Source organism: Neodiprion lecontei, chromosome 5 (genome assembly GCF_021901455.1).
Source record: "Neodiprion lecontei isolate iyNeoLeco1 chromosome 5, iyNeoLeco1.1, whole genome shotgun sequence".
NCBI classification, from domain to species: Eukaryota; Metazoa; Arthropoda; class Insecta; order Hymenoptera; family Diprionidae; genus Neodiprion; species Neodiprion lecontei.
Window position 1 is genome coordinate 9,542,810 of NC_060264.1, and position 18,661 is coordinate 9,561,470.

The window sequence follows — 18,661 nt, forward strand, 5'->3', positions numbered from 1 at the left end:
TTGAAGTCGCATTTTGTTTCGGAACAAAACAAGTTAGCCAGATGGTCAAGGCATCTATGCGTTTTACCGAACATTACCGCAGTACAAATCTAGCGAGTAAATTCCACTCCTCGCCTCAAACACGAGGCACGCTAGCTGCGAAGGGTGGTTCATTCCTCTATCGCAAAATGGCGAGTAAAACAAAGGAAACAAACGAAGTCGTCTGGGCGATAGAGTGACGTCGTCTATCCGATGATACCGCGTGTGGTGGTGATAATTAGAGTATAGCTGGAGCAGTGCTCGACAGATTACGATTAGACCGTGGAGCGGCATTAGCTACGATCGTTGGACTGAAACCAACTGAAACCGTGTGGCAATTTCTACACGAGTGAAGTCAGCTATTGTCGCAACTGCTGGCGTAGTTTCGGTGGGTTATAACGGCGGCAGCGAGCGAACCGGCGCAATGAGACTAGTTCGAAAGGCCAGGCGCTAAGCCTCCAGTTGTAATCCAACCACGGAGAAGAGAAGAACGTCGGACATCCTCTCCGTCTGCGGTGTAAAGACGCAACATATTATCGTCGTACGTTTACCTTCGAAGAGACACGTGTTTTCTCATTCGAATGCCGAGACGCTTAGTGGGTGATAACAAGTGTTCCTCTCCGCTGTTACCTGGCACTATTCGTCGCTCGAAACTGTTTTACCTAACACCGCGGCTACACCCTGCAGTGACAATTCCGACTCCTCGTCATACTCGGAGTGTATTATTGTTGTACGATGTCAAGTAGTGTGTGCCATGCCCCGCTTCCAGCCCGAATGGAAGCCTTCACCACCAGGCTCTGCCTGCGAGCTGTCGACCAGTATGAACGCCTTCTTCAGGCTCACTTCAACAAGGTAAGCCATAGCGATTCGATATTGTTTGGATCATTTTACCGGCTGATCTTCGCGCTCGGCTGCTCTCTCTGTTCTCAATTCCATGCCACCTAGTTGTGCAGTCGAGCTTTTCGAATCACACGTGACTTTGCTGAAATGAGGTTGAGGCTCGTAACGTTATCGTAACGATGGAAATCCTACGAGGTTGAAATTGAGGTTGAAGTTAGCAAAGTTATCGTAACGACTTTCTTAATATTACAATGATTTTAAAGGAACGAAGATTTCAAAATATGATTGTCTTTTGTTTCGTTACGGTTTACTTAATTTCAGACAATTTCAAAATCGCGAAATAACGCTTTTTCCTCTACATGAATCGTTACGATAATGCAACTAACTTCAATACGATCGAATTCTTACATATTTCGTAAACTATAATATACTGCATAAACGTAATCACATTTATGCATTTCGAAATCCGTGATTATTAGGGACAAAAAATTACTTAACGACCCAACGATTCCAACTTCAGCTTCGTTGGATGTTTCGAGCGTCCGTCACGTGGGAAAACCAATTACCTGTATCAATTTTGAATTCACGCGTGTTTAGCTAATGTCTGTCTCCAGAAAAAAATCGTGTAATAAGCTTACATGAAATAAAAAATCTGTTGGAGAAATTTTTACTCGCGCACACTTTGCCGATTATCAATTCAAGAGTTACGTAAAAAAGGGGGGCTATAAACTCACGCGATTTTGATGGATAAATTATTTTAAACGTTACATCAGCGTTCTAATCATTTAAAAAGTGTGCCGAAGTTTCTTTTAATACTTATTTTTATTTGGGATGGGTAAGTAGCTGTTAAGTCGCGTCGAGGTTTTACGCCAATGCTGATTAGACGATATAAACGTTGACAAGCTGATTAATGCAGACAAGTTTTTGCGAATTATTGCCTTTTTACTCAGTCATTTAATGGCCTTTTTCACTTCTACCTCACACTTTTTTTTTTTTTTTTCGTTTACGTCCCTGCATCACATATCCGATCAGTTCAGACTTCGGTTCAAGCGTTTTATTGATCCGCAAAAAGATTCTGCAGAGTCCAGCTGGCCGTATTTTCGAAGCCTGTAAGTTAGAACCGATAAGGACTGATTGATTTCAGCTGTTTCAGCTATTTTCACGTATATCTGTTCACGTGTTTTGAATCCAATTTCTCGATGATTGATTCTAAGTCTTATAATTTCGGCGAAGCAGGCGTTGATATGTGATGATTAACAGGGTGTGAGTCAAAATTTGGAAGGAGTCAAAAATCAACATTTCGAACAATTCATCTTTCGCTATTTTATTATCGCATACTTGAAGTCTCGATTTATCGGCCATTCCAAATATTGTTCATTCCAAGTTTTAACCCCCGCCCGATTAACATCCAGATTCATTGATAATCCAACCGCAATGGCAATAGTTGCCCCTCATTGTTTACCCATCGGAATCACGCCACACGCAAATTAGCTCATCAAAATGTCATACGTCAGAGAAAATTTTTATAGTCAGAGAAATTTGTTCCTGTATATATGTGTATATTTATATATACATATATCTATATATAATATATGTATGCACGTACGTCTGTAAAACGACTATGAACGTACCTACGTACGCTTTTATACTTATATGTATATATTATAGATTCGCTCGACGCAGCACGCGCATCACGTTGCTTGAAGTTTATTAAGCACAATGTGAATAACAATGATTAGAGCTATTTATAAATCAGGCTCGAAGGCATTAATCATTCATCGGTCATCCGTTCTTTCGGTGATGCAGTTTTTTGCTTTTGCAAACACACGATATGCACATTGGGTATATATATATATGATAATTAATCTCAAACGAACAAAACGGCGTTTCGACTTTAAACGACAAATTTGATGGTGTGTTTGTATGCATACCTTCGCATATTGGTTTCGCAATATCGAAGTGCATCCGGATATGCAGGAAGGAATTCTCATCTTCACCTCGAGAACAAGGCCGTGAAACGAGCGTTCTTTTTCTTTACTCTTGCACAAGGGTACACGATGTTATTATACCTTTTACGTATACCGAAGCCCAAATTCTTCACTTACACAAAGTTTTTTTTTTTTTCTATCAAATCAGGAAATTTTGTTCCGCTAATCGTCCGTTCGAATTTCGTTGCCTAATTCATCCAAACCGCATGTTTAAATATTGAAAGAAAACTTATTATCCACATTGTTGTCTAATCTCTAAGCATTTGATTTTTCGAATCGTGCAAGTAATACCAAAAAATGGAAAGTTTTTATATACTTTTTTTTATCTTTCTCAGAAGTGAATGCAATGTTTAGCAATATAAGGACCTGTAAAAAATTCAGTAAACAAGACTCAGGTTTGACTCGCTCCAACGAGGAATCAGCAGACCTCTCGATATAATAATATATAAACCGTCGGCAAGTCGCGCGTTGCGAAAAACGTCGGGTTTCGAGGAAATAATCATGGTATTCGACTCGCGAGCGATCGCGGTGTTTCGTCACGCATATAATCGGCTTTTATAAGGCATTTTCAAACTGCCGATGATCGTTTTGTATACTCGTAAAACGCGTTAAACAAACTACGCACGTAGTTTCATAGATATATCATGTATAATATAAATTTGTATCCTGAATTCCGGACAAACGACTTGATTGATTTTCAATAGATGTAACGAGTAATGTAATATACATTAACGTTACAAAAACGACCCGTGAATACATACACGTATGTGGATACATGTAATATGTACAGAGTGATGCGTGTTGTACACAAAACCCTTTCATCTATTACATTTACTTCCGGTTGTGGAATATAATCACCGCAGTTGCTATATTCTATTATTGTATCGGTTCGATCATACCTGTAATCGTCATAAAACGATTTGAGTTTCTTTTTCTTTTTCTTTTTTTTTTCATGCTTTCCACAGGATGAATAGATGATAAAAAATTGCGTGGTAAAATTTTAACTGTAGAAAAATATCTAACGTAAATCCTAACATGAAATTCCGTAATCGTTAAGTTACTAATTCATTGATTAGCAAATTATCCGCAGTATTAAATCTGTGATACCTATAAAATCGAACAATTTTATACATTCTTAATTATCTGCCTGCTCTAGACCGTCGTTTTCTAATCCTATTTCACGATATTAAAATTTAGTACGGCGCCCGTATTTTTGTCTTCTATTTTTACCGCTCTTCGACTTAATTATCATCGTCGAAAATATACGTAGTAGTATAATACAAGTTACGAAGCTTTGGGGGCGCCGAAAGTTATGTATTATATATATATGTAATGCACGTGTATAACGCTTCGTTCCATTCAACAAAACGATCTACTGTATTACGTTTGAGATAAACAGTAGTGTACAAGACTTGAAATTATTCACCAGTTTTATAGGTTGATTTATGCACTGCTTATATGTATTACATACTCAGATTCGTAAATTTTCAAATGAAGAAAATTTCACTTACAATCGCCGGTAATAAGCTACAAAAATTTTTTTTTTTTGCCTCTCTTTATTCGAACACGTGTGCATAGGCATCGGTATATTATGCGTCGATATCGACGCTCGCGTACACAAAAGTATATATATATATATATGCACATACTGTACATACATGGATGTCACACTGCCGTATGGTGATCTTTTTTCCACGTTACACATGTAGGCATGTATAATATACGCACTCTTATTACACGCGTAACAGTATTCTAAACAACTGTTCGTCGTATACGCTTAATCATATTATTGTGTTTCGAAGAAAAACAATGCGGGGAACAAGAAGGAAGTATGCTAGTCGGAAACGGCAATTAGGTGGCGGAAACTACGTCAATTCTTAATAGAAAAACGAGAGGAAGATAATTAGAAGGAAGAAATCAAATTAGACGTGAAGATAATGTCGTTTAAATAAACGCCTCAATTATCTAAATCGCATAACAAACTAATTGTAAATTTCGCACCCATCTATACACGTATACGAATTCATATAGAATATAATATATATATATATATATATATATATATATATATACATATATAATATAGGTGTGACCGGATGGTGAATAAATAATTATACCGTATACGCGTATATATATATATATATATATATATATATATATATATATATATATATATGTATATATGTACATTCTACACATATGCGTAACGGCTATGAAAAAGCCCCCTCCCCCCTTTTTTTTATAATCTGTATCCTAGTGTCGCATATATGAAAGTACATATTATATGGGTCTGAATAATATATGTATACATTGCGGAAAAAAAGGAGAAACTACCTACGTCAATCTCATATCTACTTTAGGATCGGTTATAGCGTTTCTCGAAGCCGCAATCAGAACGGAGAGGAGTCAGAATTATGTTTATATTATACGAAGAAACGTCTGCGTCGTTCCTTAGCTACGGTTATTTTCTATCCTCGGACAGCAATGTGTATAATATTTTTTACTATGAAAATTGTTATAATATAGCTTTGCTGAACGATCATCATCATTGCGCGCAATTGTATCGCAATAACTATTATTATTATTATTATTATTATTGATAAAAGTCTACGTTCGTTGACGTTGAACAACAATACGCTTGATCGTTTTGCAAATAGAAATTTGCCAATCGTTATCGATATTTCGATTTACATATAACGTTATACTTTCTTGCTTAGATCTGCAATATGCTGATATTCATGCAACTTAAACTCTGTAAAGATTGATTACCTTTGTATTATCGGATGCAGGGGGTGAAACGTATATGTACCATAATCTAAGTCGTAAATTTATCTCGTATTACTTGACCCAAGCTTTACCTGCACACATCAGCGATCAAGTTAATTGGTAAATGCGATAAGCCGAACGACGACGATGTATTTAATAACTATAAATTTTTTTTCTCCTTTTTTTTTTTTCCTTTCTGGATTAAACAAATTGATTGCTTGCGAACGAACCGTGAACGAAGAGGTGATTAACGTGTTTGTAATATCGACAGATTGTCTGAATTATTATACCTTATAATACACGAATAACGGCGAGATATGATAAAGGGAATTTTTTAATTTCTCCGGTATTTTCATACTTATTTTTAGATTTTTTTTTTTTTTATTCTTTAATTCCTTACGCAAAAACACATTAAATATTATGAAGCAGCTTATGATCCTTGATAACGAATTAAATTGAAATTAATTTTACCGGTGGTGTATATAACGCGTGCAGATTGGTGGAGAAAAAAAACGATCAACCATTGCGGTAAAAATTATTAGAGTTTAATCTGTAACTCCTTTATGTACAACCGCTTATCGCGCTAGTCTCAAGGTACGGCTCCAAATTTTCTTCTTATCTGCTGTACGGTGTTAACGGTGCTGAAAATTTAGCTGCAAAGCTACAACGCAGTACGATTATCACTGTTCTTTCTCTTTCGCTCTCGCAAGCAAACACGATTATTGGATCAGGAATTAACCATCATACTTTTTACTGTCGATCTCAAAGGTATGCTTGTGCGTAAAGAGTTGAAAATTTTCAGAGGTAACATCAGCATTGCAGGATAACCGGAGTCTTCTTCGCTACTTGACGACCATTCGTCTTGGCCAAAATTAGTATAATAAATTTTTGAATAATTATGAAAATCCGCTTGCTATAGAATATACATTATACAACTACTCGTTTGTATTTGTATTCACTTTACACAGCCTAAATCTTTTCGCCGGTTAGCGCTAATCGGTAAACATTAAATAACGTTTGGCCAAATAATCATGTGGTGAATCTTTGTCCTCAGCTTTTTCTCTCTCTCTCTCTCTATCTATCTATCCATCTCTCCTTTTTCAAGATTATGCCTGTATATACCTGTATATTTTTAAGTTTATAATCGGCTTTTCATGTTAGTTGTTTCCAGTGAAACGGAGCATTGTTATTTGAAGAAGTATGTTTTTTTGCTTTTAGTGTATTGCTCGTTCGTAAAAACTTTGTATATATTTTGTTTACATTTTTAGCAAAGGCATGCCAATTTCATCAAGCAGATTCACAATTATTTTTATCCAACGCGAGCATGTCTTACGCGTTTTTTCATGCGTTTTTTCCGTACGCAAAGTATCCGTTTCTATGACGGCGCGTGTGCGTCTGTGAATGCGCATGCGCGGAGTACAGAAAAGACCACTTTCAACTCCTAGGCACTGATATACCGGGACAATCTCTTAAAACCTGAAAATCAACTGCACATGCGCGAGTTTTATCGACTGTTCGTGCAGGCTGGCCAACCCGAGTTTCAGCTGTCAAACTGTTTCTGCCGGCGATGTAGTTGATACGGATTTTCGAGGTTAGAATGTTAAATAATTGAGGTAGTGACACCGAAAGGTTTGGGGAAGCATTTGTTATTGGTTCGGAAAGTTGATTGTTCAAAGAACGATCGGAATTTAATACTTATGCTCTTTGAAAATTCGAACGTCCACATTTTATTTACGTTGGCTCGCCTGCATCGCAAAATATCGCCGACCAATGAGATTGAATTATTTGGAGCATGCGCAGTTGTTTTTGAAGTTTCACCAGATTGTCCCGGTATATACTAACTAAATAGCCGATTGCGTATGTCTAGCATGGGCGCAGCGTCGTCCCATTGGAATCCCGGAAGGCGCAATTTTTTTGGAGCTCTCGTATGCTCCATATGAATTCAAATTTTTCAATATTAATTGTGGACGTCGTGTGATAAGTTCATTTGTTTCGTAAAGAACCAGCGTAAGCAGCAGTGACCCCGCCATAAAAACTTCCGTGATGAAAGGAGATTAGAAATTTTGCCAACAGGTGGCGGCACAATGAGGCTCGAATTAAAATGGCGGCTTCCGGGATTCAATGGGGAGCAGAATTTCACGTCTATATACAGGCATCCATTATCTGTCCGCGCGCATGCGCTGTCGCAACCGAGATTACGCGATCCTAACCTCAAATTTGTGCTTCGTGAAAAAACGCGTAACACACTCTTGTTATGTCAAGAATGGTGTGCAACAAGGAGACAACGGTATTTTCGCCTCCCGTATTTGCAATATTCGTCTTTGACTCACCTAAGACTCATATTGCAAACTTACGATCAGCCCGAAAAGGTTGAGTTTGCCTCCTTGTTACACAATGTGCTATTCTTTTACAAAATACAATTTTTCGATTGATTTTTGTCACACAAATATCATATTATACAAATAGAATCCTACGCGTCTGCTACACGGCATGGCGTTTCGTGTTTCATTTAATTAACGTTCAGATTTTATAACACGCGGATACATTTCCGCTGTTTAAAATTGCCAAATGGAAATCGGCGTCTCGATGCGCAAAGAACGAGATGCAAATTTTTTTGTCAAGCCTCAAAACCCTACATAACAATACTATACACGAATACGTATATTACATATACCTGTACAGTATAGCTAATCATCTGACTATAATGCAGTTCGCGGTCAGACTCAATGCCGTCGTCTGTAATAAATTATTGTACGTTTGCATATATACATATACAATAACATTTTTTTTTTTTGCTCTCGTAAATATTAAATATAAACGTTTTTGAAGGAGAAATAATTGAAAGGTGAAGATATGAAAGAATATTATCTATTACTGTCTTATGACATTACCGGCGTAGATGTCAATGCTTCCAATTGAATTTACGCTTTGCATGTAATGAATTATTGCAAAAAAACTTTTGTCACTACGCCAAATTTCCTCAACCTTGTATTATGTATGCAAATATGCGTGTATATGTATATGTTGTAAATATATATTTTATTTATATATATAGAAAACCTTGCCTATGCGATATTAAAATTAATACCTTGTCGCTGAAACTAGATATGCGCAAGGTATGCTAGACTTGTGTGTATTGCGTGCGTGTGTTTTGTGTGCAGTGATTACACGCCTTATACATTACAGTGATACGCGTATCCAGTAGAGGATTTTGTATCGCTATTTTCGACGCCATATGTACCTTAAATAAATATGTATAATTTGCATTTGGACATATATATGTATATGTGTACGTGTTTGTACTTGCATACATACTCTATGTTTATATGTATAAATATCCTACGAGGACTGCTCTAAAGATAGCCGGACGTTAGAAGTACGACGTGTAAATGTTTTCATTGTTTTTTCGCACGCGATTCTCATTCAAAATCAAGCCACGCGGTACTTTTTTGCAACACTTAAGTCTATAAGTAGGTTTATTATACGTATGTATATGTACAGTATCCTTATGCCGTATGAAATACGGTTGTTGACTTCGCATCGTTTCGCCTATAATATTATAGATATAATATATAAGGCGTACTACACGGCGAATTTTGGGGGTCTCATGTACACGGAAACGATCATCATTTCTACATTGCGAATTATGTACATGCGCCACGTTGTGTATAAAAATAAAACAACCTCTGCAGGCGATGCATAATTATTACCATTTATGTATTCGCGTTCCCGTGTCTTGATTATCAAACGTCTGTTTAGTGGGTGTTCTTTAGTTTCTGTACCAATCACTTGTTTGCGGTTTTTTTTTTTTTTTCAATTTTTACTTTTTCACCTTTCGCAGTGCGTACAGTCAGAATAATTCTCATCGAAATATGCAGCAGGCGTGTGAATAGTTTGCTTACATGGTTTACAATGTTCGGTATATTTTAATTTATTAATTATACATTCACGCGAACGAGGAAAAAAGAGGAGTTTTTAAGTTGATTGAACGCAATTGCTCGAGAAATATTTTCGTATATACTTTTTTTTAGACGCACATACCTATAATTTCAAGTTTTCGAAACGACGGTAGTGTATTATATAATATTATTATACGTGCGTGTAAATTGTAAACAAATTTTTTACCTTTCTTAATTCGCGTTACTTCATGCAATTTTTCAAGATATTAAACTCGTTACTTTCATTCACGAATCATTTATATCGGAGAAAGACAGAGAGAGAGAGAGAGAGATAAAGAGAAGTAGAAAAAAACCATAAATTTTTTGTAAATGTGAAGGAAACATCAAACAACTTATTGTTGAAGAGAATCTATTAAAAGTTTACACGATACCGTGATGAAAGATATGTGAAATTTTTTTAAACTACGTCCATTAATATATGACGATTAACGAATACTAAATATTATTTGAATGGCGGTAAACGGTGTGCGAAGAATATTTTTTTTTCAAGTATTATCACACGTGCAGGAACAGCGGTTATAAATAAATATAAGTAGCGAACGAATAAAATCGAATACCGAGACATTGGAAAAATATACATTAAACGTTGCAGTATATGTATAATACACTTTTGTTGCACCACTCTGCAGCACAAAGCTGATAAAATTGTTGCAGTGTATCACTTTTCAAGCCAATCGAATATAATTCACAGCTTTAACTCGAATATCGCTTGTCATAATTATTACAAAAAGAAAGATATTCCTATTAATTATGGATATATATGTCAGTCAGATTTCTATTTCACTCTCCTACAGCTATATCTATTGATAAAAAATATATCAGCATTGACTTTTCTTGTTTTCCTTATTATATTCAGGAACATCTGGCCGTATTAAGGAAATTTCCAAATTTAAAATCGTTTGCTCAAGCTGAAAATATTAATCAAGATTCTTCTCTTTGAAACCACTTTATTTTTTTGTCAACACCGATATTATTCTCACTAGTCCGTGTCGCAATTCGAAGAACTTGATTTTTCGATACACCCTAATATATCTGTGTAAATATGTATAATATTCTTCTTTATTGCTTTCGACGAATTGGTAGGAAAATTGCGGGTCATCATATTACATACGTCATATACCGAGAACGCGTCTATGCCTATCAAGAAACTAACGTATACACTTCTGTAAAAATATATTTAATAGATTGATCGATCGTTAGCAGGATAATGTATAAAGTCCATCTTAACCGGATCGCGTCAGTAAAATGACGTTTACTTTGGCTTTCAGAAATATGTACACCGGGGGACAATGAATGTGAGACGGCTAATTTTTTACACTAGACAGTTATTTTGGCAACACAGAGAAACTTACAGCGCCACAGTCGGCCGAGCGCGAAACAAACTCAATCCCAATAAACGTAACGTAAACCATGACCGTCGAATCTAACCTTAGAATACCGCGGGGATAATGACTTCTTAGGTTGACACGTATTCTAAGGTTAAATTCGATGGTCATGAGTTATGTTACCTTTATTGAGATTGAGTTTGTTTCGCGCTCGGCCGACTGTGGCGCTGCAGGTTTCTCTGTGTTGCCAATATAACTGTCCAGTGGAAAAAATTAGCCGCCTCAGATTCATGGTCCTCAAGTATACATACGTATTTCTGTCGTTAATCTCGCGGCATGAAGCAGAAAGGTTTTCGATATATTTTTGTTCAACGTTGCTTGAATATGTACGTGCAATAAAAATTGCGCTATCTGCGGTATTTTCACGACGTGTATGCATGTAAGCACTGATATTACTCAAAATCAGTGACGTATCTTCTTCGGTCGGTAATTTCTGACTATACCTGTAATATATAATCTTCTTGAACTAGAAAAAAGAAACCACATAGCGCGATGAATATTAACAAGAACTACAGCGTGCAAAAATCCACGTAATTTTCAACATTGTATGATTGTTAGCGATTTATAATCAAGTCTCGATTCGATAATACAATTCTCGGAGGTTGTATGTATGTATGTACAACATACATAGTTTAATATCTATGGTAGCTACATACATGGTGGCTCAATCATTAAACATGTATGTTTGTATGGGAATATACGATGTCGATATGAATGACGTCGGCCCTGATGAATTTTCCGAATTTGCAACAGGTTTCTTGTAATTACCCAACACGTCTCCGGTACAACCAACTCGTCTTTATACATGTGCTGTAATATAACTTTCTGGACTGCGCGATACGTTTACCGGCGCAGGATTTACGCAACTGTTTTTGATGTGTAATAACGAGAAGAAAGAAAAAAAATTGAAAGAACTTCATAAAATATTACATGTATATTTATGTACGAATAAAAATACTGACGCAATTATTATGACGACTAATTATAATACTTGAATCACTGCGATTCATAATTCCAGCATTATTATATTATGGTTAAGAGAAAGAATTCACGTCTGCATAATATGGGAGACTTCTTTAAGAAAAAATAACGTCGACATTTCGCGTACCAAAGAATTCACCTTTGACGTTGGCGTGATATGATCCTTTCTTATTGAACACGATACAAATAATTTATATACTTAAAGAAAATTTGAATATTATAACATACGTGTGGTGTATTATGTACCACATAATTATGTGTATACATAGGTGTATGTATAAATATTTATGCGGTATATAGTGCGGAATTTGCCTCGTTACGCCGCAAATACATGTGATTCGATCTTGTTACGAAATTTTTATCCATATACTCCGTGTATGTAACAAACAATATTCATTATGTACACACACACGCACACACATACACACAAGCATGTATATAACGCATTGTGTACGTACATACAATGGTTTTGAAACGAACAGTTATCTAGTCGATTCGGAATTTTATATTATACCGGCTGTACAGATTGCAGATTCGATTTATTCTTCCTTTATTTTTCTTTCAACTCTTATGAAACTAGTGTTCTTTTTCGCAACATCATAGTACCTACATCGATATATCGTGCATTCGTATTTCTGCAGTAAAATTTTCCTCAAGTAATGTGGTAGAAGAAATTGCTTAAATTCGTATATAAATTTGAGCATGAAGAGAAAGGAAGGAAAGTTTATGGTGAATTGGGGTGAATGCTATTAACTGATTGTAAAAATTAATTGAAATTCGATAAGTTGCTCGATTTTCCGTGGATATCGCTTATTATGCCATAACTAACAAATAAATATCTGTATCACGTGCAGACTTAAAATTCATCTGTACGAGAGATTAATTAGTGATATATGCATAAAATACCTAGATATGTCAGGTTGAGATGTGAAACGGAGTTAATTAATAGCTATTAAGAAATAATTATCAGTATATATTTCATGAAGCGCAAAAAAAAAAAGAAAAAAAAAGAATAGAAAGAAAAAACGAGTAAAACTAAACCGCGGCATATTTGCATAATAGATACGTAAACCGCGGTAAAATATAACACTCGAAAGCTTTATCATCATTCTCGTATGTTGCAGTATTTATATAGATATAAAATTTTATCAACAGTTTCCTGTAACTCGCTATGAACTCTTAAAAGCACAAACTTGATCGTGCAAGCGAAGCAGGTAACACGTGCAATGCGAGATAAATTTTATCTACATGTATATTTATGTACTATATCAATATCAGTAAAACGTATCATATTCTCATTTCAGTGATTTATTTTTGCTTGATTAAAATATGCTCTTGCCAACTCGAGTACTTCACAAATTAAATATACTTTTTGTTGTATTCTGTTCATTTTTATACTGGTTTGCTTTCGTTTCCATGTATCTGAAGGAATAAAAAATTTAATTTCATCAAATGTATACCTGCATCGAATTAACCCTTTGAATGACATTATTGTGCTGAGTCAACTTTTATAACAAGATAGTATTCTAAGGTTTTTGGGGCAGGTAATTACGAATCTGAAACCAGATTTAAAAAATTCAAGATGGCGGATCCAATGCAGTGGACGAAAATTTCAAATTTGATCGAATCCGGTGAAAAAATTCAAAGCAGGGGTTTCTGTGGTCGCTGATTGGTTTCGCCGCACTGAATTTTCAAAATCTGGTTTCAGATTTGTAAACGGCGACCCCAAAAACCCCTGGACAAAGTTTCTTCTCCGGATCCGATCGAATTTGAAATTTTCGTCCGCCATCTTGAATTTTTAAACTCCGATTTCAGATTCGTAATCAGCGACCCTAAAAACTTATAATTTATGTGAAACGTGTATATGCTTAGAGGAGTAACTTGCTCGGAAATGAATTATTCCTTCAATCTTCACGATTTTTTGCCAATCAATTTGTTGCTAACAATAACAATTTGCATTATATCGCAATAATTACTCTCGAGTATTAAAAACCTATTACTATACTGCCAGAAATAGCAAACAAAAAAAAACCCGCAAAGAAATATGTTGAAAAGCTCTCTAACTATACAAATAATGGATATAAAATAGATGGTAAGAATACTTTACCACTATGACTCAAAGGGTTAATTGTAAGATGGAAGAAAATCGTCAATTATAGAATTAGATTCGCGCTGACGATTGTATACATATTATAGTCGAATTATAACGGCTTATTAGGTAAAGAGAATAATAAGACATTGCAACTTTGAGCAAAGTCACGAAACGGTATGACTGTTCAATCTTTATCACTCTCTTTTTTTTCTCTCTCTATCTCTCGGAATAAGGTATTCAGATTGTAGACTAAGTACAGAGTTGCTGCGAACCTCGGGCATTTCGTTGAGTTGCGCGGTTATCGCCGACTCGTACCATATACTATATACGATCGATGATCGGCGTGCGCATTATATAACCAGTACCGCATGTAACATTATTCGAAAAGATGGTTTCTCCAATTTGAACGTAGAGTGAAAACTTGATTTTTCGTATTTCACGCATAAACACACGCGCCTCGGCATCGTGCTTAGTACAATACTTATATTATACGTAGGTATGCAGATACAACAAATTATACTTTCTGGGAATTTATTCTTCGCACTTGCGTCTGTCTCCCTATCGTATCTTTATCTTTCGTTCTCTCCCCTCTTTTACGAGTGCCGGGAAGATATTGGCCCCTTAAATTGATAAAATATATAAATAGGCAGTACACGTTTTATATTTGAAAATTTGTTTTATTACATTTACAATAACGAATAAAACTTATCTGCAACGAAATGCAATGATTGATAAATTTGTATTTTTGTCATCTTTGTTACTGGCTTACATCTAGTGTACGGAATTATTGTTACTTGTTTTTTCTTTGGCGTAAAAGAAAATGATTTAAAATCGAGGTTCTGGAAGTAAGGTTAGCAACTTCCGTCACTTCGTTTCGTTAATTTCTTTTGTTATGACTATAGTCTTTCGACTTGTGTTATAATATGTACTGTTGTACGACCGAGAAATAACTGTCGCGCTATTTAATTATCGCATAGACACAATATTTTACATAATGTATATTATTATAAACAGAATGAGTTCAGAGTCTCCGTGGTTTATTTTGCATTCTTGTGAAAAAACGCGCAAGCTCGTACATAGACATGCTCTTGTTCTGTTCCATTTATTTTACTTTACGTTTTCACTTGCGACATCGATCCTCGTGTGCCAACATGTGCTGAAATCAATTCGATAATTCTCATTTAATTGTCCCCAACACGTAACACGGCTTTCCACATTATAATCGTTATAGCTACACGCGTGACGTCCATAAGAAAATACGTTAATTTTCAGGACGTCCATGTTTGACGTCGTTAAATTCTTAGTAGGTTTGTTTGCTTACAGCCCTCGAGCAAGGAGCAGCCATCACGTTTAAGGCATGAATCGGCTTCGCCAAAGGAACAGCGGCGCCGTAAAGAAAATCCGGGCTCGTATTCTGCAGTTACCGCCTTCCGACAATGGAGAAGGAGCACTTCCGTCGGCAGTAGATCCGGTTCTGCTAACTCGAAACTTCCCAACGACCCAGCAACGGTACGAAGACTCGAACAATTCCCCCTTGTGCTTTCCGACACGTCCATGCCAGATGAAGATTTATCCTTAAAATTTCTCGCTCTGGTACGTGTTATCCTTTCATATTTCATTTATCCCTGCACTTTTAGAACCCCCTTTCATCTGGTTGATTAAATACATGAATTCTTCACGAGTCGGAAAATTTCGTCACCAAGCACAATTGTATATATTGAATAAATTTTCAAAATTAAGAACAGTATTTCCGTAAACTCTGTGAAGTAGAGATGATTATTTTATAGAGATGTAGAGATTCAAATTGTTAGCGGATTCGTTTTTGATATTTGAGTTTGAAATTCGGGACAAAATCAAGATGGCGGCCGTTTACTCACTTACGATTCTACTTCAGCTCTACGATAATTCATAGCTAGTGTAATTTATCTAGCGTCGTTTGCTTGATAAATTCGAGGGCAGCAAGACTAGTTTCTTCGTGATTTGATTTTCACCAAAAGCCCAAGCGGTCAGAGATTAACTTGCAAAATTCCCATATGCACATGGTATGCTACCCCTATGGCTCACTTTTGAAAATAAAAAACCAAACGAGAAAAAGACTAAGGATAACAATCCGCATCGGAATTAAATGAATTCGATTTTTTTTTTTAACTAATTTATCATGCTTATGTTTGTAGAATGCACTCGATCTTACTGCGCCAGCAAGCGACGTGTTGCTGAAGAACCGCCTGAAGTCGTGGTTTCAATTATCGGGACATCCGGATGGTTTTGCTCCAGCCGGACCTGGAACAGTGTGGAAAAGACGTACGGGAGGCGCGGAGAATACCGAAAGAATGGTATACGAGGCGCTGAGCAAAGATGAAACGATGAGAGATTGCGTGCCACGGTATTATCGTGAGGTGGAGTACAAAGGGGACACGTTTATTGAACTTCAAGACCTACTTTTCGGTTTCAACGACCCGCACGTCATGGACATTAAAATGGGTACGCGTACCTTTCTCGAGTCTGAAGTTTCCAAGACAGCAGCCAGGCCGGATCTTTATCAAAAAATGGTTGCCGTCGATCCGGATGCCCCTACTATTCAGGAACACGAACAGCGAGCTGTTACTAAGTTGCGATACATGCAGTTTCGCGAACAACAGAGTTCGACCTGTAGTCACGGGTTCAGAATTGAGGCTATGAAACTGCCGGGTGCACCGCCGATCACCGACCTAAAGAGGGTCAAGTCTCATAGCGAGGTTCTTGGCACTATGGCCATGTTCTTGAAAGGCCGTGGAAATACCCGACAAAAATTACTTGAGCGGCTCAGAAATCTTCGGGTCAAATTCCAACAGTCGACGTACTTCCAAACCCATGAGGTGAGTTCGTATCTCTTGACTCTGTAATGCGATAATTAGAATGCATTATTGATTACTATTGTAACGATTCATAACATAAAACCTATTTTTTCTCTTTTTAAGGTAATCGGTAGCAGCATTTTCATGATATACGACGAGGACAAGGTTGGAGTTTGGCTGATAGACTTTGCAAAGACCTACAGAGTTTCTGACGGTCAGATATTAACCCACAGATCGGGTTGGGAACAAGGCAATCACGAGGAAGGATTTCTTTTTGGGTTGGATAACTTGATTTCAACTATTGAAGAAGTTGATATCTCTTCGTAGAATTTTGCAACCTCTGACTGACATATATTATACGAATATTATAATCTTATTTAATTATATAAATTATTGTTTAGTATAAGATTTGATAACGAAATTCTCTGGTCTGATTATATTGTATTTTAAGATTATATATTTATAAAAGAAATATTACTAGAATAAATTACCTTCGAATTATTATCTATAACACATCGCTCAGATGCGTTTCTACCGGCTCATATTTCGATGGGTATCATTGAATTCGATTTAAAACCTTTTTCAGATCTCGATGACCTTTGAAATCGTGGCAGTTAAACCGTTTTTCCGATTATTTATTTCTACTGAACACGGAAAAAACAATTACTCACTTAATATTGTGCATGGGACTTTCAAAGATAAGACAAAAACAAAACAATTCTCCAGCTGACCTAATTACAAGTTCGAACTAGATAATTGTCACAATAGGCTCAACAAATTATCAATTGGCTGGTGAGCTATAGCATTAAACGTATAGTACGGCTGAACCTGCTTGCAGCTGCTTTTAATTGACGGTATTATGTGTACTGGTGTTTCACTTACGCCTGTCGAATACTTCACCAGCTGCGGGTACTATTCAGTTAGATTTTCTTATTACGTCTATTTACGCGTCATCGCTGAAAATAAATTCATGGATAGCAACGATTTCACAAATTACAAATAAAAGACAGCTGACCTAATATTTAACTACAAAGCTGAATTGGAATTAAGCCACTGTGACGCGGTTTTAGAGGTATGTACAGGATGATTAATTCTAATTTATTGTGAAAGGCTATGGTTCAAAAGTTGAGCAAAATTGAATTTTCTTAAAAAAAACTTTTCTATTTTTTCCTTCTATGCCTTATTCAGTCCTTTGAAATTCTAATGATAGCCTTTGAATCAGAACTTTAATCTAAAAACATTTTCAAGCTTTCACGATTGAATAATTAGGCTCCTTTGAATTTGCACCTGAATGGTCAGTCATGAGTAACAATTATGTTTCGTTATTTGTGTAAGTCATTTTCCCTGATCGTTTTGTTATTGTTTGCTGACTCCGTGGAATTGGGTGAAACGTGCATTAAGGCATTAAAATTTATTCGTCTTACAGTTTCGCTAAAGATTTGGTGTACAAAAAATGAATAACAACATAATGAGCATATCGATTTTCATTAGCTTAGTCAATAACTTGAACTATATTTCGAGACTTTGAAATTACAAAACATCAACATTTACAGTTGCGTTTAAGCGACATTTTTTTCACCTGTTATAATAGAAATGCATAATATTGGGATCCTCTGAAATGTAGCACTGCCTGAATGACGGTACAGGCTTTTAACCACTTGTTCTTTTATTTTTAATCATCGGCAACTAATGTTATATTTTAAATATTATTCTAAATTAAATAAAGGTCGCTAAAATTAAAAGTATCGAAATAGATCGCCTTTTATCAGAACAACATGGAAAATGGAGATGTTGTATG

At 36.1% G+C, this 18,661-nt stretch overlaps 1 protein-coding gene across 3 annotated transcripts; it reads left to right on the forward strand.

Annotated features, from left to right (window-relative positions):
* The first annotated feature begins 309 nt into the window (after window positions 1–309).
* Window positions 310–17,364, forward strand: LOC107223821 (inositol-trisphosphate 3-kinase homolog). 3 transcript variants are annotated; one of them, XM_046741814.1, is made up of 4 exons: window positions 310–870; window positions 15,337–15,622; window positions 16,204–16,884; window positions 16,987–17,364. In XM_046741814.1, the coding sequence occupies exons 1-4, from the start codon at window positions 773–775 to the stop codon at window positions 17,188–17,190; spliced, it is 1,269 nt and encodes a 422-aa protein (XP_046597770.1). In that variant the 5' UTR covers window positions 310–772; the 3' UTR covers window positions 17,191–17,364. The 3 variants fall into 3 exon arrangements, with proteins under 3 accessions (XP_046597770.1, XP_015519123.1, XP_015519124.1); XM_015663637.2 differs by having other exon boundaries at window positions 311–870; window positions 15,353–15,622; XM_015663638.2 differs by having other exon boundaries at window positions 312–870; window positions 15,353–15,538.
* Window positions 17,365–18,661: the final 1,297 nt, after the last annotated feature.